General features: G+C 39.9%; 1 protein-coding gene across 8 annotated transcripts in view; it reads left to right on the top strand.

Moving 5' to 3' along the window:
• RGS7 (regulator of G protein signaling 7) overlaps positions 1–20,377 on the top strand; it is a 246,391-nt gene that overhangs the window by 152,225 nt on the left and 73,789 nt on the right. For 6 of the 8 annotated variants that reach the window (XM_054398879.1, XM_054398828.1, XM_054398848.1 and 3 more), the window contains 2 exons: positions 4,241–4,347; positions 13,795–13,846. The exons of the other annotated variants lie outside the window; for them this stretch is intronic. In XM_054398879.1, the coding sequence (XP_054254854.1) occupies positions 4,241–4,347; positions 13,795–13,846 (159 nt within the window). The remainder of the gene's footprint in view (positions 1–4,240; positions 4,348–13,794; positions 13,847–20,377) is intronic. 8 annotated transcript variants of the gene reach the window in all.

Raw genomic sequence — 20,377 nt, 5'->3', positions numbered from 1 at the left:
AGAACACAGTATCAGGACTCATACAACACAGTCCTTCAAACTCCTGACAACTATGACCTTGGGCTAATAACATAAAATCTGTAGCTGCTCTATTCTGCAGAGTAGCGTGTTGAATACAATCCGTGTCTAACAGAAGTCCTTTGAGGGCCAGGGAAGAAGCATTATTCTGTTTCTATAACCAACACCCCAGTTTATTTAGAGTGCCTGGGGTCTTAGCTGCTGCCACTCCTGGAGAAAAGAGAGATGCTTCCACAATTTTTCCTCTTCCCCAAAAATCAATGTTGTCTTCACAATCTGCTTCAAAATCATGGATGTTATGCCTCTGCCTTTTCCTGAGGTGATTCAAACTCATAGAATTATTTGGTGTCAACATGGTCAAATGACCAAGGCTACAGGGTTCTCCCTTGATTCGCGAGAGTAAGGCTGGTCAGACCCTGTCCCCACAGAAAGGAAAAGACCTGCAGGTAGTGAGGGTGAGTAAACCCCTTCGATGGTGTGAATTCAGGTTTTACATTTCCTCCCTGCCAGAGTGACATCCTGAATATTCGTGGTTCTGCCCAATGTAAAATTAAACATAACACAATAATCTATTTTTACTGATCCTAACATACTAATCTCTTGAGGATCTGTTTCATTAAAGGGAAGGTACTGAGTCCAATTGTTCCAACCTTTGGCCATATATTCTAATGTCAAGTTTTTTTTTTTTTCAAATTTCTCCCAACTAAAGCTGCCAAAATTTTTAAATCCTCCATAAATTTTGCTAAACCACACCAAAAACCACATATAAAATGAAAAAAAATTAAAAACTTTAACTTTTCTTTCTTGTGACATAATACCTGCACTCCCCCTTTTTGTTTTTATAACAAAAATCTGAAATGTCTATAATCCATTTTAACCATCTCTTTAACCATTTGAGATTATTACTTAACTATGACATTCTGGTGAGCTGACATATAAATCCATACAAACATGTTCCCTAATCACACAGCAATTAAGCAATCATGATATTGAGTCCTAATTCAGATGTCCTCTGATGTCATTCACATCTGATCAGCCTCAGATCAATGCCATCAATTTCAGTGTAACATAACAGTCACTGTGATCAGTCTCAGGTCTGCTGATTTTCAGCTTCATGGGCACTGCTGTTTCACCCATGCCTTAATTCTTGCATTGTCAGCTGTTTGCAGAACCAAGTTATAGAACTCTTCAGCTCATGACATGGATTGACTTTTCCTTGCTGGTATCACTAAAAACCTGTAGGTGTAAAATATACATCCCTTTCCTACACTAACAAATCCATTTGTATTTTCCTAGGCTAAACCTCTGTGGTTTTTTTTTTTCTTTTTATTTTCTTTTTATTTTCTTATTTTTTATAATCCTTATCTTAAAACACTATCACAAATATAAAGAAAAGACCAAAAAGCATTTTATAATATCCCTCTATTAAACTCCTAACTTATGCTAATACCAAAAACCCATAAAAGATTTTAAAACTGTGTTAAAATTAAATCACTAAATTAATTTCTAAAAACAGAAACAAAAAAATATGTTACATTACATAGAGCACTCTTCTAAAATGAAAACTTATTTGCTATAATCCTTACTTATATTACATAGAGTTATTTTAAAATGCTGGCACACTAAAAGGTTCAAACCAGAAGAGAAACTTAACCTATGAACTTGTAGAATAACTTATTCTACTTAAAATTACACATTATTGCTTATATTTTATTATACTTACTTATTACTTAACTTATTACAATTACTAAATACTTATCATAAGTACTCATTATTTATTATCCTTACCATAAAAGCTTAACTACTACAAACATTAAAATAACAAATCTCCAATACCCATTATAATAAAAAAGCAATGCTAAAATCATTATCCATATCAGGTTTGCACCTACAAAATGTTAAAATATCTTTCTTAACAAAACTTAGCACTCTTACTTATATCATATCTTATACAGCTTCTGCAGACTGCCAATAACTGCAAACGAGGGAGAGAGAGAGATAAGACAGAAGGAGGAGGGTGAAGGAGGGGAGGAACTGCAAACAGCCAGCAGTAGAAAAAAGCACTCATCTTCCGTTGTTTACAAGCTGCTGTCTTCAGAAATGTGCAGATTTTCATGCTTTAGAACTAAAGTTCTGGCTGCATGCATACTGCTTTCAGCTCCAAAGTTTCCTTTTCACTAGTTTCTTGGCAATGAAAAAAAATAGAAAAATGTTCCTTTAAAAAATCAGGGACTGGTAACTGAAGCTGCCTGATGTATGAGAGTGACGAGAGCTGCCATTACCTCTGCTGTGGCAGGACAAGCCAAAGCCAGAGCCATCCCTTGGGCTATGGCACCACTTCCCTGAGCTTCTCCTCACTGAAGCCAGATCTATGCAAAGGAAAACCAAAGGCTGGGGGAGAAGCTGCAAAAGCCTCTGCTGCCAAAGTCTCTTCATGTTGATGCATGCAGGCTGTCAGCACATCACTCACAGCGGGATTTCTTAAGGTGCACAAAACTCTTTGGCAATGAATTTCCGCCACTTGCTTCTCCAAGGCAGCTCCAGCATCAGGCACTGCTTTAATCACTCCATTCTTAACATTCTTCTTAGCATAGTCCCAAAACTTAACTCTGATCTCATCCCAGATCCCTGGATCATACATTGTCCATCTAGTAATAGAGGAGTGGTGTTTAGTAGCCAAAAAAGCATCCGCTGAAGAGCAGAGGTTCTGCTAGACTTCCCACATTGCTTAAAGATTTTCTGAAAGGCTTCCAGGATAGTTTTCTGCTCCCAAGCCATACCATTCCCCTGGTCTTTAACAATATTGCTAAAAATGCTCAAAATATTTCTCTGTTCTTGCCTTGATTCCCCATAGTTCACAACTGCTTACCTTTTGTCCAGCAAAAAAGGTAATTAGAACGTGCATGGCTCTGTGTTTCCTGTCAACACTTTTATCTCCCGGTTTGGCTGTGCTCTGCCCCTGGTCCTTCCTTTCCTGATTCTTGCCTAGGATGCCGCAAGACTTGGGTCCCTGCTCGGGTGCCATTTGTCACGGCAGATTTGTCATGGACTCCAATATGGTAATTGAAGACATTTTATTAATGCATCTGAGGGCCTTTATATATACCCAAAATAGCTGATATAACATATGGGCAAAGATACAAAACCTGTACTAATTTAACAAATACATATTCTTTTCACTACTCAATATTATTTTTACTTTCTTATCTGCAAGGTCAGGACAGTCTCGGATAGCTGACTTTCTTACACACATTCCAGAAAGATTTCATTCCACAGTTTTGAGCTTAGAACCACAACATTTCTTTTTTACTTGCCTCATCTCTTAAACGGGACTTAGATCCTGTTGGTTTAAATCCCCACAGTCATGGAGCATTTTTTCTATGTGAAAAGATGCTGTTCAGTCTGAAGAGGAGAAGGCTAAGACAGAAACTCATCTATGTTTATAAATACCTGGTGGGAGTGCATAAAGGAGGCAAATCCAGGATGTTTTCAGTGGTGCCCAGTGACAGGACCAGAGTCAGTGGGCACAAACTGAAGCACATTATGTTCCCTCTGAATATCAGGAAACACTTTTTTTACTGTGGGGGTGACCAAGCACAGGTTGCCCAGAGAGGTTGTGGAGTCTCTCTCCTCAGAGATACTCAAAAGCCATCTGGACACAGTCCTGAGCAACTGGTTTAGGCATCCCTGCTTAAGCATGGCGATTAGATTGATGACCTCTAGAAGTCCCTTCTAACCACAGCCATTCTTTTGTCCTTTGTTATTTTCCCCATAGTAAGAAACTTTTAAGGAAATCTCTATCCTTTACTGTAGTTCTGAGAAAACTACTGATGAAGATATCATACAGTTGGAATCAACTACTTTAACACCATGTAATCTGACACTGTTCTGAAGAATAAAAGCAGGCTGCACCGTCAGGGTCAAAAATGATAGCTGTTTCAGCTCTAACTGAGCGAACATTGCAGTAACTACCTGTTAATGCTGACATAAGTACTGGAACTGCAGCTATAAATGGGACATCTAATAGCCATTTGTTAAGAAGAGTAAAGGGATTTTTTTTCTTTGCATTATTCTATTACACAGAAAAGAACAGCACTTTCTTGATGGCAGGACCTTGACTGAGAGTCAAGTGGTTATCTGCAAGAGGTAAGGTGAATCTGAGCAAGAAAACTAAACTGCTGAAAGGAAGTAATTTTTTTTCTCTCTTTTGTTCTTCAAACAGTGGAAGCCCTACACTTGGGAACACTGATGGCAGCACATGGCTATTTCTTTCCAATCTCAGACCATGTTCTAACACTAAAGGATGATGGCACCTTTTATCGGTTCCAGGTAAGTGCTCTTGATTTGTGCAAATGGAGCCTCATATTAAAGATCTTACACAAGGTTCATAGCAGATTTTAACCACATTTTCTTTCTCATGTAACTGAGTATATAGTGGCAATTCCTGTTAAAGTAAAAAGTGGTAGAAGGATTTTATTTAGAAATTAAGTCAGCAAAGTATTAAGTGACCATTTTGATCTTGGGAGAAAGTGTGATAATGCTAGGTGTGGAAGAATCTATCATGAAATAAATTCATCTAGTATTTTGGAAATACAGTAAAGGAAATGAAATTATCTTTTAAACGCTTACTCCTAACATAGTTTGGAAAGGAGGAGGTATTTTACTTATTAAGTCTGATTTTAAAAATGGCTGGTAATGTTTATATTCTTTCTTAGTTGAGGATTTCCTTATTGGTAACAGAGTAGCACTGAACTAGCATGTAGTCATCAAACAAGAACAGACAAATTTCCACATTGATCTGTCAGTCCAATCACATACAACAAACAGGAAGATGCTTCAGAACAAGCTGGAAGGTTAGATACGTATACCTATCTATACACATATGTTGTTCAGATACCTATATAGTTATATTTTATTATATTAGATTTCAAACTGAGATCTTAGGAAACAAGAGTATTGCTTTTCTAACAATGAATATCAGGTTTGCAGGGCAATACCACCTACGACTCAAAACAAATACAATTGCATAGTATCTGATCATGTATTTTAAAGAAGGAATTCATTTTGCTTGCCATGTGACATTGGTCATTGCTCTTCCTACTAGGTGGTCTTCCTACTAGGTATCACCAACAGCTGCCCTGAGATCTTCCCTAGATGTTTGCTGCTTTGAAATAATGATCATCACTATGAAACTGATGATGTGAATACCATAGTTTGGTATTGCTGCTCTGTTAGTTCTAACTGTGTTAAATACTTAAAGAAAAATAATATCTGGTAGAAAAGAGTCTTAAGCATAAGCATTGTCTTAAATATTGTCTAAATGAGAAGCCATGAGGAATAAAATAAAACTGAGATTGTGGTCTTTAAAATGCAGAAGAAAACTGTGATATATTGGAGACCAATCATAGCCTCAAACATTGTATCATGTTAATTGCTATACAATACTTTCAACAGTATTTTGAGTTGTGTTCTATAGACCCATGTAAGGGAAGATAGAAGTTCATAATATTTGGTGTAAAACAAAAATCTTAGAGTGAATATATGTACAGCACAGTCTGTCAGGAAAGAAAAATAATTATTGCATATTTTCTTATGTCAATCCTATGAATCATACAGTGCAAAAAACTTATCCTTTAGCAAGATAGTAAGTTACATGTGTATATGGGTAATACAAAGAGCAGTCACTCCAGGCCTCCTCCCTCAAATTCACTATTACCAGGGAGAGGATTTGAAGGAAAAGATTTCCTTCTCATGGTGCTTCATCCTTCTCAGTGTTCGGTATAAAGAAGAGAAGGATGACACATGGGTAAAGGGGCTTACTGCTGAAGGAAAGGCACTGGTGTGGTTATCAGGTAAGTAAAAAGCAGAAACTCAGGGAGTGGCTGAGGTTCCAGTTCTTTGCTTCCCTCTGCATAAGCAGCAGCCATAAGGACAAAACATTGGAAGACCTCATTTTGCAGAGAGTAAGACTTATTTATAGGAGCGCTGGTCATTGAACTCTATGTCACTGCTGGCCTGCTTCTATCTCAAATGTGAGAAATAACCATCACTGCTAGCATGATAATTCAACTCAAGGAAAGAATTAGCAGCACTGTGAACAACCGAGGGCAACAACTGAGAGTTACTCTTTCATGGGCTTTTGTCAGAGATCTATAGCCTACATATTTGGACATGACAACTTCAGCTGATGTATGTAAGTTAAGGATTTGGCACTTATTTGCCGTATACATATGAAATAAGATAACTTCCTCAAGCATTCCTCAGTATATATCTGCAGTGTTTTTGTTTTACATTGCTATTCCTATGCTAACAATTTTAAAACAATGCAAATTTAGCTGTTAATGTACAGCATGAGCTATGTTATTAACTGGAATTATAAAAACAAAAGTTATGTCTTTACAATTCCAGATTCCCCATAAAAATTAGACTAATATAAAATTTCGTACTGAATCTGTTAAATTGCGAGATGAAGACTATAATGAGGAGAAAAGTGTGACTGTATGTGTGTGAATTATGCACTAGAATAGTTGCCCAGGTGCTTTGGAAGTAGGACCCTGTGAGAATAGGACAGGGTTTACAAATTTTTAGATGTTTTAATAGAAAGGGAAAACCTGACAGCCTTGAAAAGTTCAGAAGCCATCTCTGCAAAGAAATCTCTGTCTGCAATACAAAGACCTGACCTACAAAAAGCCAGTCTAGCCTCAATAATGTTCTCCATGCACTTCATTTTTTGTTTTCCAAAGGGTGATGCATTCTCTTCTAACAGTAAAACAACTTCCAGTTTGTTTTAAACAGCCTTCTGTAGTATAGAAATACCTAAAAGCAGTGCAAATTCCCTATTACAGGCAAAATTATTCCTTTTCAGTTATTACTCTTGGCATCAAGAGGGCTATAAAATCATAGTGGTATCTGCTTTTTTAAATAATGTGTCCTTACAAATAATGTGTCCTTACAAATTAAAAAAAATAATTTCTGGTCATTGTTTGACCTACTTAGCCCTAAGATAGTTAGTATCTGTGATGATAATTTCATTCAAAAGGGATGGATCTAAAGACTAATTGCCTTAAGCCAGAGAAAAAATTTTGTATTAGTCTAAACATCGCAAAGCAGAAAATTCAGGGATAGTGATACTCTCTGAACCATCCTGAACAGCCAAATTGCCTGTCAGAGCTGAATACTTGCTAACCACCCTCCTTTACCTGAGGGCAAATAGGTATGAGGGGCCCAAATAAGAAAATCAAGGTGCACCTTAGGAAGCAAATCTTCCTGGGCTCAGGGATTACTTAGGGAGATAGTTTATCCACTTAAGTGATAATATGTCCATTCTGATGAGAAGTGTCTAACTTGCCCTCTCAGCTGGTAAATTATAATAGTCTCCTAGGGAAAAATATGTTGATTTCTTCTACAAGTTGCACATGCATACTAAGTGTCTCATTATTCATAGTGAAAAATAGTGTTTCCTAATACCTTTTGTTTTTAACCAAACTCCTTGGACTCTTGAGGCTAGTGATAATCACACTCACATTTTGTGATAGGACTAATTAATGATTTAATGTTAATTAATTTTAAGGTATGTTTATGTTCTGCTGTTGTTTTCTAACTTCTACGATGCAAGGCAGAAATAGCTGAGAAAAAGTGATAATGGGGACAGTTTCTTGAAAAAGCATGATTTTGGTGAAGATAGCAGCAAAACCCATGGATTTTGGCAAGATGGTTTTGCCTGTAGTGTCTTCTGTTCTACCACTGGGAACACTCTTGACAAACACATTTACCCCCTCTGGCTTTATTTTTTCATATCTAAGTTGTGGATAGAATAATACAGCAAGCACTGTAAAATATTGTAGAGTGTTGAGAGTTATGGATTCTTGTGTCTCAGGTAGAATTACATCACCTCCTACACCAATTTGAGTCATCCTTTCTTGTCTAGCTACCTCTTGTCTCAGTCCTCAGTCAGCCCCCGGCCATTCTGAATACTGAGGCTGTGGCTGAACATCACAGCTCTCCAGCCACTCTCCCCAGCCTCACTGTATTATCCACCATACATTGAGGGAAGGATTTTAGTGGAAGCCAGACTTTAGAAATAAATAAGCAGGTAACCTTATCCAGCATTTGGCAGATTTTCTTCAGCAGCTGAAGGTGCAAGGACTAATTCATGAACACTTCAGCTTGGGCTCAGCATATACATGTTCTGTTTAGGTTTCAAATAGAGAAAAGAAAATTTCAAATTGATGTGTCTTTCTGACTGCCCTGTCAGTGCCCTTCTTCTTTTTTTTTCTTTTTTTTCTTTTTTAACTCAGACAAACTTTCTAATCACAGAATCACAGAATGTTAGAGGTTGGGAGGGACCTCAAAAGATCATTGAGTCCAAGCCCCCTGACAAAAGCAGGATCACCTAGGGTAGTCTGCACAGGAATGCATCTAGGTAGGTTTTGAAAGTCTCCAGAGGAGACTCCACAACCTCTCTGGGCATCCATCACCCTCACTGTAAAGAAGTTTCTCCGCATGTTGAATTTGTATCCATTGTTTCTTGCCTTATTACTGTGCTCTACCAAAAAGAGATTAGCTGCCTCCACTTGACACCCACCCCTCAGACATTTATAGACATTAATCAGATCCCCTCTCAGTCTTCTCTTCTCAAGACCAAACAGCCTTAGGTCTCTCAGTCTCTCCTCACAGAAGACATGCTCAAGTCCCCTAATCATCCTCATGGCTCTCCCTTGGACTCTCTCTAGCAGATCCCTGTCTCTCTTGAACTGGGGAGCCCAAAACTGGACACAGTATTCTGTGTGTCATCTCACCAGCGCAGAGCAGAGGGGTAGAGGAACTTCCCTAGACCTGCTGGACACACTTTTCTTGATGCACCCAAGGATCCCATTGGCTCTCTTGGCCACAAGAGCACAGTTTTGTTCCATGGAGAACTTGCTGTCCACCAGCCCTCCAAGGTCTTTCTCTGTGGAGCTGCTTTCCAGAAGGTCAGCCTCTAACCTGTACTGGTGCCTGCTGCTATTTCTCCCCAGATGCAGGACCCTGCACTTGTCCTTAGTGAACTTCATGAGGTTTTCCTGCACCCAGCTCTCCAGCCTGTCCAGGTCATGTTGGACGGCTGCACAGCCTGAGGGGTGTCAGCCAACCCCTCCCCAGTTTTGTATCATCAGCGAACTTGCTGAGGGTACTCTCAATCCCCTCATCCATGTCATTGATAAAGATATTAAACAAAGCTGGACCCAGTACTGGGAAATACCACTGGCCACAGGCCTTCATGTTGACTCTGTACCACCAGTCACAACCCTCTGAACTCTGTTGTTGAGACAGTTTTCTTTGAGGATGTTATGGGAGACAGTATCAAAAGCCTTACTGAAGTCAAGGTATATGACATCCACTGCTCTTCCTTCGTCTGCCCATTTGGTCATGGTTTCATAGAAGGAGGTTGTAGCCAGGTGGGGGTCGGTCTCTTCTCCCAGGCAACCAGCAGCAGAAGGAGGAGACACAGTCTCAAGTTGTGCCAGGGGAGGTATAGGCTGGATATTAGGAGGAAGTTCTTCACAGAGGGGGTGATTGCCCATTGGAATGGGCTGCCCAGGAAGGTGGTGGAGTCACCATCGCTGGAGACGTTCAAGAGGAGACTGGATGAGGCACTTAGTGCCATGGTCTAGTTGATTGCTTAGGGCCGGGTGATGGGTTGGACTGGATGATCTTGGAGGTCTCTTCCAACCTGGTTGATTCTATGATTCTATGAAATATGTGCTATATTACAGGATTTTGGTTTATATGAGTCTATCAATGGGAGGATTATGGATTTCTGTGGTTAGGTTTATCTTAGTCTATGATGCAGGAGAACCAGTATGTGTCTATGTGTGCAAAACCAGTTTTCTGTCAATGGTTTAGAAATCCTTGTAACAACCTGTTTTGTTCTGCATGTTTAAATGTTTCTAAACCACATGTGCAGTGCTAGGTAAGCATTATTTCTCTAGCTGCTGACTTGTCCTGGCTGCTTATTCAAATTATAGATAAAATTAAAGAAAGTGGTTTAAAATCTGCATTATTTCTGCCTGAGCTGATAAGCAGTACTTGACTTTCCCCAGACCTTTCTACCACCCACTTTCCTTCCGGCCGTAAGTGGAATGTTGTGGCAAAATGACAAAGTACTTGCTCACGATTAACTGCTTCACATCTCTTTCTGAGGAAAAATTAAATTCTTAAGTGTGAGAATTCCTTCAGGATTTCTGCATTAAAAAAAAAAATATCTTTGAGATTCAATAATCATATCTCTGAAAATGGTAGTGTTGAGGCACACCATGTTATACTACTATGTAACTCTCCTGGGGAAATTCTTCACTTATGTAGGTTTTCTAGATCATGAAAAAAGGCATACAGAGTGTGTAAGGTTTCTGCTGTCAGAATATGTGATATTACAAGGGATGTGAAAATTCTTCTACAGTGTATTTGAGATATATGAGATGTAACATTTAAACCAAGCTATATTTGCATACTCCAGGTATATATTTGTGGCTGAGACATTGCACAAGCTTAGTCTTAACTTGCTTGATTATAGAGATTGTTGCAAAAAATCTCTGTGTAGGTAGGAGCCCATGAGGCACTGAGGCTGGCCACAGCTGTGGGAATGCATTCAGAGCCTGTTCCTAAAGAACAGAGATAGGCAAGTCTGGTACACACAGGGGCATCCTGAAAGGGAAGCCTCGCTACCAATTACTCCAAAATCTTAATGTATCATTGTCACAACTTAATTGTAATGTCCTTGGGAACCTTGTAGTGAGGTTTCTCCCCCTGTATTTTCTCAACTAGGAGTGAAGTTGCTTGAGATTATTTGTTCCATTTTATCAAGGGGTATTCCAATTTATCCAGCATGCCTGATACATACTGATGGTGAGTTAGAGTAAAACCAGAGCCTTATGACTGTTAATACCAAAGTATTAGGAAAGAAAATGTGGGATATGCCTTTGGGAAAGCATTAGTCATTTTAACTATACCTGAGTTTACTGTTGATGAGGTTTTACATATAATCACATTACAGAAATTTGTTAATCAGAAACAGATTTTAAAATCATGTTTCATTTTCAGTTTCTAGGCATTTTAAGTATTTTTTCTTGGTTTTTTTGACTTTCTGTTTCTCTTAGTTCTCTTCCTTACCACTATTTTATGTGATTGGTTTTAGGAACATTTTGCTTGTCTCTGTACCCACCAATGCCATCTCCTACTTTGAAAGTGCATGGTAGTTGTCTGCTCTTTGAATACAACTTTATAAGCAGCTGTAGCTGCTTTTTGAGCACATATCTTGTGGTGACACCATAATTCTTTGCCTGCTTGTAAGAAAGAAATATAAGACTTTGCCTTATTCAAAATACATAGCATATGCTGTTTATTTGTCATCTAGTAGGGGCTTACACTGTTAGTGACCTAATAAGTTTTTGAAAAATCCAAATATCAGTAACCTTTAGCTTTTAAGGGTTTAGAAATTAATGATGTTTTATAATTGTTTAATTTAGACACTAGATCTACAAAGAGTAGAATACAGAAAATTTCCACTTTTTCTCTTTTCTATAAAACTTAGACCTTATCCTTGCTGTAGTTTTCTGAGGCTCCTCTGTTTCAAAGGTTACTTGAATTAATATCTTACTTGGCCTTTAGGTAATTTGCACTGCACTAAATATCATGCAAATAATTCAATACTTTTGATAACTCTGGTCAGTTAAATACTAGATATTACAGAAAGTTAGATATGAAAGAGAAGTACCACAGCAAATATTTCATTGTAATATTTATATATGCATATAACAATGCTGAGGAACCAGGAGTCATTCTTTAATTTGGTGAGACTTTTTTGTTTTTCACAAATAAACAGTTTATCAATATGAAAACACAATAATTCCTAAGGTTTTGTTGTGATTAATTTTAACAGGACTCTAACCTGAACTGTCTGACAAATGTCTTTTTGTATTTTTGCCTTTTTTTTTTTTTTTGTCTTTTTCCTGTAATTTGTTCTGTAGTCTTATCTTCATGTTAAAATTACTTTGGGGCATGTTTGGAGAGCTGATTGTAGGCAGACTTGAACTTTGTTGCCACTGGGATCTAGCTGGCTGGAGGCCAGCTCCTGCAATATTGCATTGGTTGAACTTATGAGCTGTATTTCTCAGCAGGTCTCATTAAATGCATCTGAGCACCATGCAGGCGGGGTCATGGCTTGCAGTTCAGAGAAGTTGTGCCTGCCTAGTTCAGAGCATCAGCAAGCAGAGCTAATGCTTGCTTGTTATTCCCTGGGCAGAAAGACCTTTATCTGAACACAGTTTCCCTCTTTCTGGAGACTCAAAAGTAGAAGATGTTTAATTTTCTTACTCACTTTACTTAACAGCACTTATCTGTGCTGTTACTTGATCTTCTTTCTCATATTGTCATATCTGCCTTTTGCGGGAGTTTCTTTTTGACTTACCTTAGAACATGTTTTTGAAACCTTTTACTATGGCAGTATCATGTGCTTTGCTAATTAAAACTCATATTCTAACTTTTCTGCTTATATCTCCAGAGGCATGGTGGCACAGGGAGGCTTAAACTCATCCTCAGTATCATAGGCATTAATATGTTCTTTTTCTGTGATCTCTTTTTCACCTTCAGGTATCCAGAGATTGCCAATGTGGTTACACTACCCTGTCACTGTTGATGGGTCACTGTTCAAATAGAAAGATTTTTCACAATATATATTTAGCCTGACAATAGGTATGAATTAGTCACCCTTCAGCCCTGTTGGTTTCCAGATGAATATTATAACAATTTTGAGAGAAGTGGGCAGCATGAGAGGTTTCCATCTTTGGAGCTGGGAAATCTTTGAGAAAAAAAAAAGAAAAAGAAAAACAGAGATAAAAGAGATTTTTTATTTTTATTTTTTCCTAAAGAAACACCTTTGTTTTGAAATACCACTCAGACCAGTCACATATTTAACAACAATAATTCAACTGCTCAAATAATATATAATTCTCTATATGCACCTGAATGTATACATACATGAAAGTGTTATGTTTAAAACACTATAATGTTTTACATTTTAATAAAAGATTGTAATTTTAAGAATTAAGCTGTTTGTATGAAAATGCATTTATGGTCTTATAGTCTTAATTTGGTAGAAGTGAATTATTTTAGTGATACATTTAGCACAGTCTTAATAAGCATAGTATTGAACTAGTTATTGATACTTCTATTGTCTTTCCATTAAAAAAAAATCACAATTGAAATCACAATGGGTAAACAATTAGAAAAAATACACTTCATCAAATGAAAACAAATTGTACTAGTTTGTGAAAACAGGTTACATTTAGTGGCACTTTGAAACAAGTAACTCCTAGGAAAGAGTATTGAATATTAAAATACACTAATGAAAACTCTCCATAATCAAAAACTGAATGTAGCTTGAAGTATCTTCTGTCTTTTCACCTTCTAAAATGGCTTTTTCAGGACATTTGAGAGATATGTTGCCAGGGAAGATGAAACAGACAACCTCATTACCTAACCTTGTGGGGTTTTGTTCCCTTAATTTTAAGAATTAAAAAAAACCACTTTGTTCTTCTTTTTCAATGCCATTCTGACACTATTTAAATAAAAAGCATACAAATGTAGTTTTCTGGTATGATGCCTATTTCAATATTGTCAAGGTAACAATGGAATAAATTACCAAAAATATAAATTGACTCTGAAAACTAGTATTAATCCAAGGACTGTTTAATGCTTGCATTGTCTAACTTGAGTTCCTTATTTTTCTTTTGTCTATAGACACCCTATTTTTGGCCATCAAATTGTTGGGAGCCGGAAAACACAGACTATGGTCAGTGTAGAAATCTTTCCTATTTCTTTCAGAAGTTATGTATTATATGAATGAACACATCTGTCTTGTTTAATCATCCCACTGTTAAAAACATAATTATATGTCATTTAATTCCTGTTCAAGAATTGTTGGTATTGAAATGAATGTGTTGTGTGTTGCTACCTTTTAAAAAAATGATTAAAAGTTTATTAAAGTTAAATTTGGAGTTGATTTGGGGGAGGGGGGGAAAAAAATTTAAAAAGTCATCAAAACCTGTCTTGCCATTTACACCTTCTGCTTGCTCTGGGAGTGGAGTTATTTTACAGCAGAATTATTTACAGTGATGAAGTCTCAGTGAAGCAGAGGACAAACACTATTGATGGTTTTGTAATAGTTATTCTCAGATTCAGACCTAAAGATGTGCCTAGCTTAGTTCTCTTATTTCTAATATACACTGTGTGGGAAATTATTTATTACAAAGACTAGTGTGGTTCTAATATGAGCTGTATTAGAAAATATCTTGTTTACTTGTGTGATGGTTTGAAACTGTCTTTTTAATTTTTCCTTGCAAAGTTCAGTACAGAGAAAGTGAAAGAATGTAAATAAGTCACTATTGGGTGTAAGAAAGCAAAATACTGATTGTTCTAAACACTTCCATTGGATAGATAGAAATGTTTAAGAACTACTACCCAAAACAAAGTGGGCATTCGGCACATTCTGCGTTCGGCAGTGGGGGCAGTTGCTGGGCTGTCTGGCTGCTGTTTCTTCTTCTCTTCTGGCTGAAGATAACACGTACTGACCTTGGCAGCTAAGTTAACAACTTTCTGCTTAACTAACTCTGCTTCTCTGTCCAGGGGGGTCTGGGGGGGAAGCTCCTGGGAGAGAGAGAGGCCCCTTTGGGAGGATCCCCTTGGGGGGAAGCAAAGGGAGATCGATTGTGCTTTTTCTGTTGATTGTATATATTTGTGAATGTTGTGAATTTTGTATATTTGTACATATTCATTGTATTTCATCTGCTTGTAAATACAGCTTTTCATTTGCTTCCAGACTGGGCTAGCCTGGTTATTGTCGGTGGGGGGGGAATTTCAGCTCACACCAACACACTTTTTATTTTTGGCGCTCCAACTCGGGGCTCGATTGCTTGTGATTTATTTCTGCTCAGATTAGGAAGCAAAATGAAGCTGTTTTGGATTCTGAGTCATTCTATTTCATCTATTATCGGTGCAATTGTCTACAGATGGGCCATTTCTTGCATGATAGACAAGATTGTGAGATATGTGGCATATAAGTCGTTTCTTTGGGTTAAGAACAAGTTACTGAATGTTGGTGAATTCTGTTGTGGTCTTATTGGGCTAAGAAGCTATGGTAACTCAACTATGGATCTGCTAGCAGACACATATGAGTTTGTTACTCCTCTTACAACTACAGAGGGTCTTTGGAACCAGTGGTACCCTAGATATCTTGTGCTTGCCTTAATTTTGTTGCTTCTTGGAATAATCATATGGCTACTGATAGCACTGTGTCAAGAAAGACATAAGGCTACTTTCTCTTCCAACTCTGCTGTGAATGTGAAAACCAAGCCAGTAAATTTGGTGGCCACTGTAACCAGAAAGCGTAAAGGAGCTGCAGGAGGAGATGCAGATGCTGCAGGAGATGGTGCAGATGGAGATGAGGGTCCTTCTACTCAGGGTCCCTCTGTTAAGAAAGATCCTTCTGATGAGGAAGAGAGGGTTAGCCTTAAAACTCTGGTAGACCTCTTGAGACCCCACATGGATGATGGAGATGTAGGTCAGGATGTAGACCCTAGTAGATTAGCAACTGCTGGCAGAGCCTCTGAACTCAAGGAAATTCAACGGAGGATTACAACAGGATTATGGGGACAGCAACCTCAGGATGATGATGATGATGATGATGAGGATGACATACAGTCAGCTAATGCACCCTGACAGGAAATTAGACATGTGAGGAAGGATTACATCAGAGGAGACACTGAGCCAGTCCTGTCTTGGCTAGCCAGGTGTTTTGATATGGGAGCCCCAGCATTGGTGGTAGGCGACAAGTCGGCCTCTCAGTTGGGGATGCTCTCAAAGGATACAGGCATAGACAGGCATCTAGGCAAGTGCATTGGTAAAGTTTCTCTGTGGGCACGCCTCCTACTGGCAGTCTCGCTGAGGTACCCCAGCAGAGATGATTTACCATGGAACCCTAAGCCTTGGACCACAATAGCTGAGGGAATCAAGCGTCTGAGAGAATTTGCTGTGAGAGAAGTAATGTATGGAGATTATAAGACTCTGAATCCTGATGAAATTCCTGTTGGAACAGGCCTTACCAAAAAGCTCATTAAGCTTGCTCCTCCTAATTATGCTACTATTCTGGCAAGCAGGATTGTGGCAAGAAATTATGGTGGAGTGCCTCCCACTGTTGGCCATTTCTCTGACCAAATGAGGCAGTTGGAGGATAGTCTTGCACGTACTTCTTTGGTTTCAGCCATTGAAACTCTGTCTGGAAAGATGGAGAATTGCATGAAAGAGCTGAAGGAGGAACTTAAAACCTCCATATCCAACTTGATGAAGGGGGATGATTCTGATTCCTCTTCCTCCAGATGGATACAAGTTTCAGCTGTTAGGAACAGACGTGCTCCAAGAAGGCCATTCCAGAATAGGCCAAACCAAAACAGACAGCAGAGGCAATCACGTGGCAGTATCTGGATAACTCTGCGTGATCAGTTTGGTGAGAACATGAACAGATGGGATGGTCAACCAACTTCTGATCTTTTCAAGAGGTTACGGGAGCTGCAGAGGGGCAGATCCCGAGGTAGCAATACCAGGAGGGTAGCTGTCGCTTCCTCAGTTTCCCAGAACAACTCTGATAGCTCCAACAGTGATCCTAATTCTGGTGATGGACGTTGTGGCAGCTGTACATGTGGAGGTAATCCCCACCATTAGGGGTGCCCTGCCTTCTGCCAGGGGGAGGTAAGGGATAATGGAGATAACAGAATCTATTGGGATGTGTACATCCAGTGGCCTGGCACTTCAAAATTTCAGAAGTACAGGGCCTTGGTTGACACAGGAGCTCAGTGCACCATAATACCATCAAATTATCAAGGGGGAGAATCTATAACTATTCAGGGAGTCACTGGTGGATCTCAAGAGTTGTTTAAGATAGAGGTTGATATAAGTTTAACTGGGAAGCAGTGGAAGAAACATACTATTGTAACAGGTCCTAATGCACCTTGTATTTTGGGAATTGATTTTCTGAGAGAAGGGCGTTTTAAAGACCCTAAGGGTTACAAATGGGCTTTTGGAATAGCAACTGTAGAAATTGATGGAGGAAAATTGAAGTTGTCCATTAGACCTGAGCTTTCAGATGAATCTGCAGTTGTGGGACAACATGAGATAGAGGATGTAAAGCTGCCGGTTGCTTCTCAAACTGTGCATCACAGACAATACAGAACCAACCGTGACTCTTTGGTGCCCATTCAAAACTTGATTCGTCAGTTGGAGAGTCAGAAGGTCATCAGCAAAACTCATTCACCTTTCAACAGTCCAATCTGGCCTGTGCGAAAGCAGAATGGAGAGTGGCGTCTGACAGTTGATTTCCGTGCCTTGAATGAAGTAACTCCACCCATGAGTGCAGCTGTACCAGACATGATGGAACTCCAATATGAGCTGGAATCCAAGCAGGCCAAATGGTATGCTACCATAGACATTGCTAATGCTTTCTTCTCTATTCCCATAGCAGAGGAATGCAGGCCTCAGTTTGCTTTCACCTGGAGAGGCATTCAGTACACATTCAATCGTTTGCCCCAGGGGTGGATTCACAGTTCAACCATCTGCCATGCAGTGATCCATGATGCTTTGGAGAAAGGTGGAGCTCCAGAACACATTCAGTTCATCGATGACATCATCGTCTGGGGTGAGACTGCTGAAGAAGTCTTTGAGAAAGGTAATAAAATCCTTGACATTCTCTTGCAAGCTGGTTTCGCTATCAAGCGAGACAAGGTGAAAGGACCTGCCAGAGAAATCCAGTTTCTGGGAGTGCGGTGGCAAGATGGTCGCCGTCACATCCCAATGGATGTGATAAACAGAGTCTCCACCATGGCAAATCCCATCAACAAGAAAGAAACTCTGCGTTTCTTAGGCATAGTGGGATTTTGGAGACTGCACATTCCTGGATACAGTCAGATTGTGAAACCTCTCTATGATGTGACTCGAAAGAGAAACAGTTTCCAATGGGGTCCTGAGCAACAAGCAGCCTTTGACCAGATCAAGCGAGAGGTAGTCCAAGCGATGGGTCTGGGACCTGTCCGAACTGGTCCAGACATTAAGAACATTCTGTACACGGCCGCGAGTGACAATGGTCCAACCTGGTGCTTATGGCAAAGAGCTCCAGGGGAGACACGAGGACGTCCTCTTGGTTTCTGGGGTCGTGGCTACAGAGGCTCAGAGGCAAACTACACTCCAACAGAGAATGAGATTTTAGCTGCTTATGAAGGAGTGAAAGCTGCTTCTGAAGTGATCGGAACTGAGTCACAACTTCTTCTAGCTCCTAGATTGCCAATTCTGAATTGGATGTTCAAAGGCAAAGGTTCTTCACCACATCATGCAACAGATGCTACCTGGTCTAAGTGGATGGCTCTGATAACACAGAGAGCTCGAATGGGAAATCTCGAAAGGCCTGGTTTGGTGGAGGTGATCACAAACTGGCCAGAAGGCACAAGCTGTGCTAAACCTCCAGAGGAGAGAGTAACTCGTGCTGAGGAAGCTCCTCCTTACAGTGATCTGTCTGATGATGACAAGAGATATGCTTTGTTCACAGACGGTTCCTGTCGTCTGGTTGGAAACAAGCGGAGATGGAAATCTGCAGTGTGGAGCCCAACGCGCAGAGTTGCAAAAGCGAGAGATGGAGAAGGAGAATCCAGTCAATTTGCAGAGGTAAAAGCTGTCCAGCTAGCTCTTAACATAGCTGAACGTGAGAGATGGCCAAAGCTTTATCTCTACACCGACTCGTGGATGGTAGCCAATGCCTTGTGGGGTTGGCTGAAAGACTGGAAGAAGAATGGCTGGCAGAGGAAAGGAAAGCCAATCTGGGCTGCAGATCTGTGGCAAGACATTGCTGCTCGCATTGAGAGAATCCCAGTGAAAGTGAGACACATCGATGCTCACATTCCTAAGAGCAAAGCTACTGAGGAACAACAACACAACCATCAGGCAGATCTAGCTGCAAGAGTTTCCCAGGTGGACACAAACTCTGATCCTGATCCTGATCTTGACTGGAAACACCGAGGTGAGCTGTTCTTAGCTCGGTGGGCCCATGACTCGTCAGGACATCAAGGCAGAGATGCAACCTACCGATGGGCTCGTGACAGATCCATTGACATTTCCATGGATGCTATCACACAAGTCATCCATGACTGTGACATTTGTGCTGCTATTAAGCAGGCAAAGCGGATCAAGCCCTTGTGGTACGGTGACCGATGGTCCAAGTACAAGTATGGTGAAGCCTGGCAGATTGACTACATCACTCTACCTCGTTCTCCATCTGGTAAGCAGTATGTGCTGACTATGGTAGAGGCAAGCACTGGATGGCTGGAAACTTATCCAGTTCCTCATGCAACTGCACGTAACACCATTCTTGGCCTGGAGAGACAAATCCTGTGGAGACACGGAACTCCAGAGAGGATTGAGTCAGACAACGGAACTCATTTCAAGAACAATCTTGTAAAAAACTGGGCCAAAGAGCACGGCATCGAGTGGATATTCCACATTCCCTACTATGCACCAGCTGCAGGGAAGATCGAACGCTACAACGGTTTGCTGAAAACCACTCTCAAAGCCATGGGGGGTGGATCATTGAAAAACTGGGAGAAACATTTAGCACAAGCAACCTGGTTGGTGAATAGTAGAGGTTCAGTGAATCGAGCTGGACCTGCCCAATCAGATTTGTTGCGAAAGGAAGAAGGTGATAGAGTTCCTGTTATCAGAGAAAAGAATCTGTTAGGCAAAACTGTTTGGGTATTTTCTCCTTCAGGAGAGGCCAAACCTGTCCGAGGGGTGGTTTCTGCTGAAGGTCCTGGTCACACCTATTGGGTGATGCAAGAAAATGGTGAAATTCAGTGTATTCCACAAAGAAATCTAACTTTGGCTGAAAGAGGTTAAATTCAGAGTGTTGCGCAGATACAGCATCGCGCCCAAGAGGAGAGTCCATGAGATCTACGGTGCACGAACCCTGAGAGCCCTGAGTCACCTGAGAGTCCCTGTTCATTCCTTCGCTCCATCTGCGAGGAAACAAGCTGTTTGCTGTTTTTCCTGTGATTTGACTCTTTTGAATCATCTACATCTGAGATAGCCGGAATGGACTATGGTCTTTATTCACCTATTGTTGTAGATATTATTTTAGATTAGATAAATGATAGTAGCAGCCAATGGAATTGTTTAGAAGGGGTGGACTGTGATGGTTTGAAACTGTCTTTTTAATTTTTCCTTGCAAAGTTCAGTACAGAGAAAGTGAAAGAATGTAAATAAGTCACTATTGGGTGTAAGAAAGCAAAAT

Source organism: Indicator indicator, chromosome 2, assembly GCF_027791375.1.
Source record: "Indicator indicator isolate 239-I01 chromosome 2, UM_Iind_1.1, whole genome shotgun sequence".
In the NCBI taxonomy this organism is placed as follows: domain Eukaryota; kingdom Metazoa; phylum Chordata; class Aves; order Piciformes; family Indicatoridae; genus Indicator; species Indicator indicator.
The sequence above is the reverse complement of the archived record's forward strand: the minus strand, read 5'-3'. Positions and strand labels throughout refer to the sequence as shown.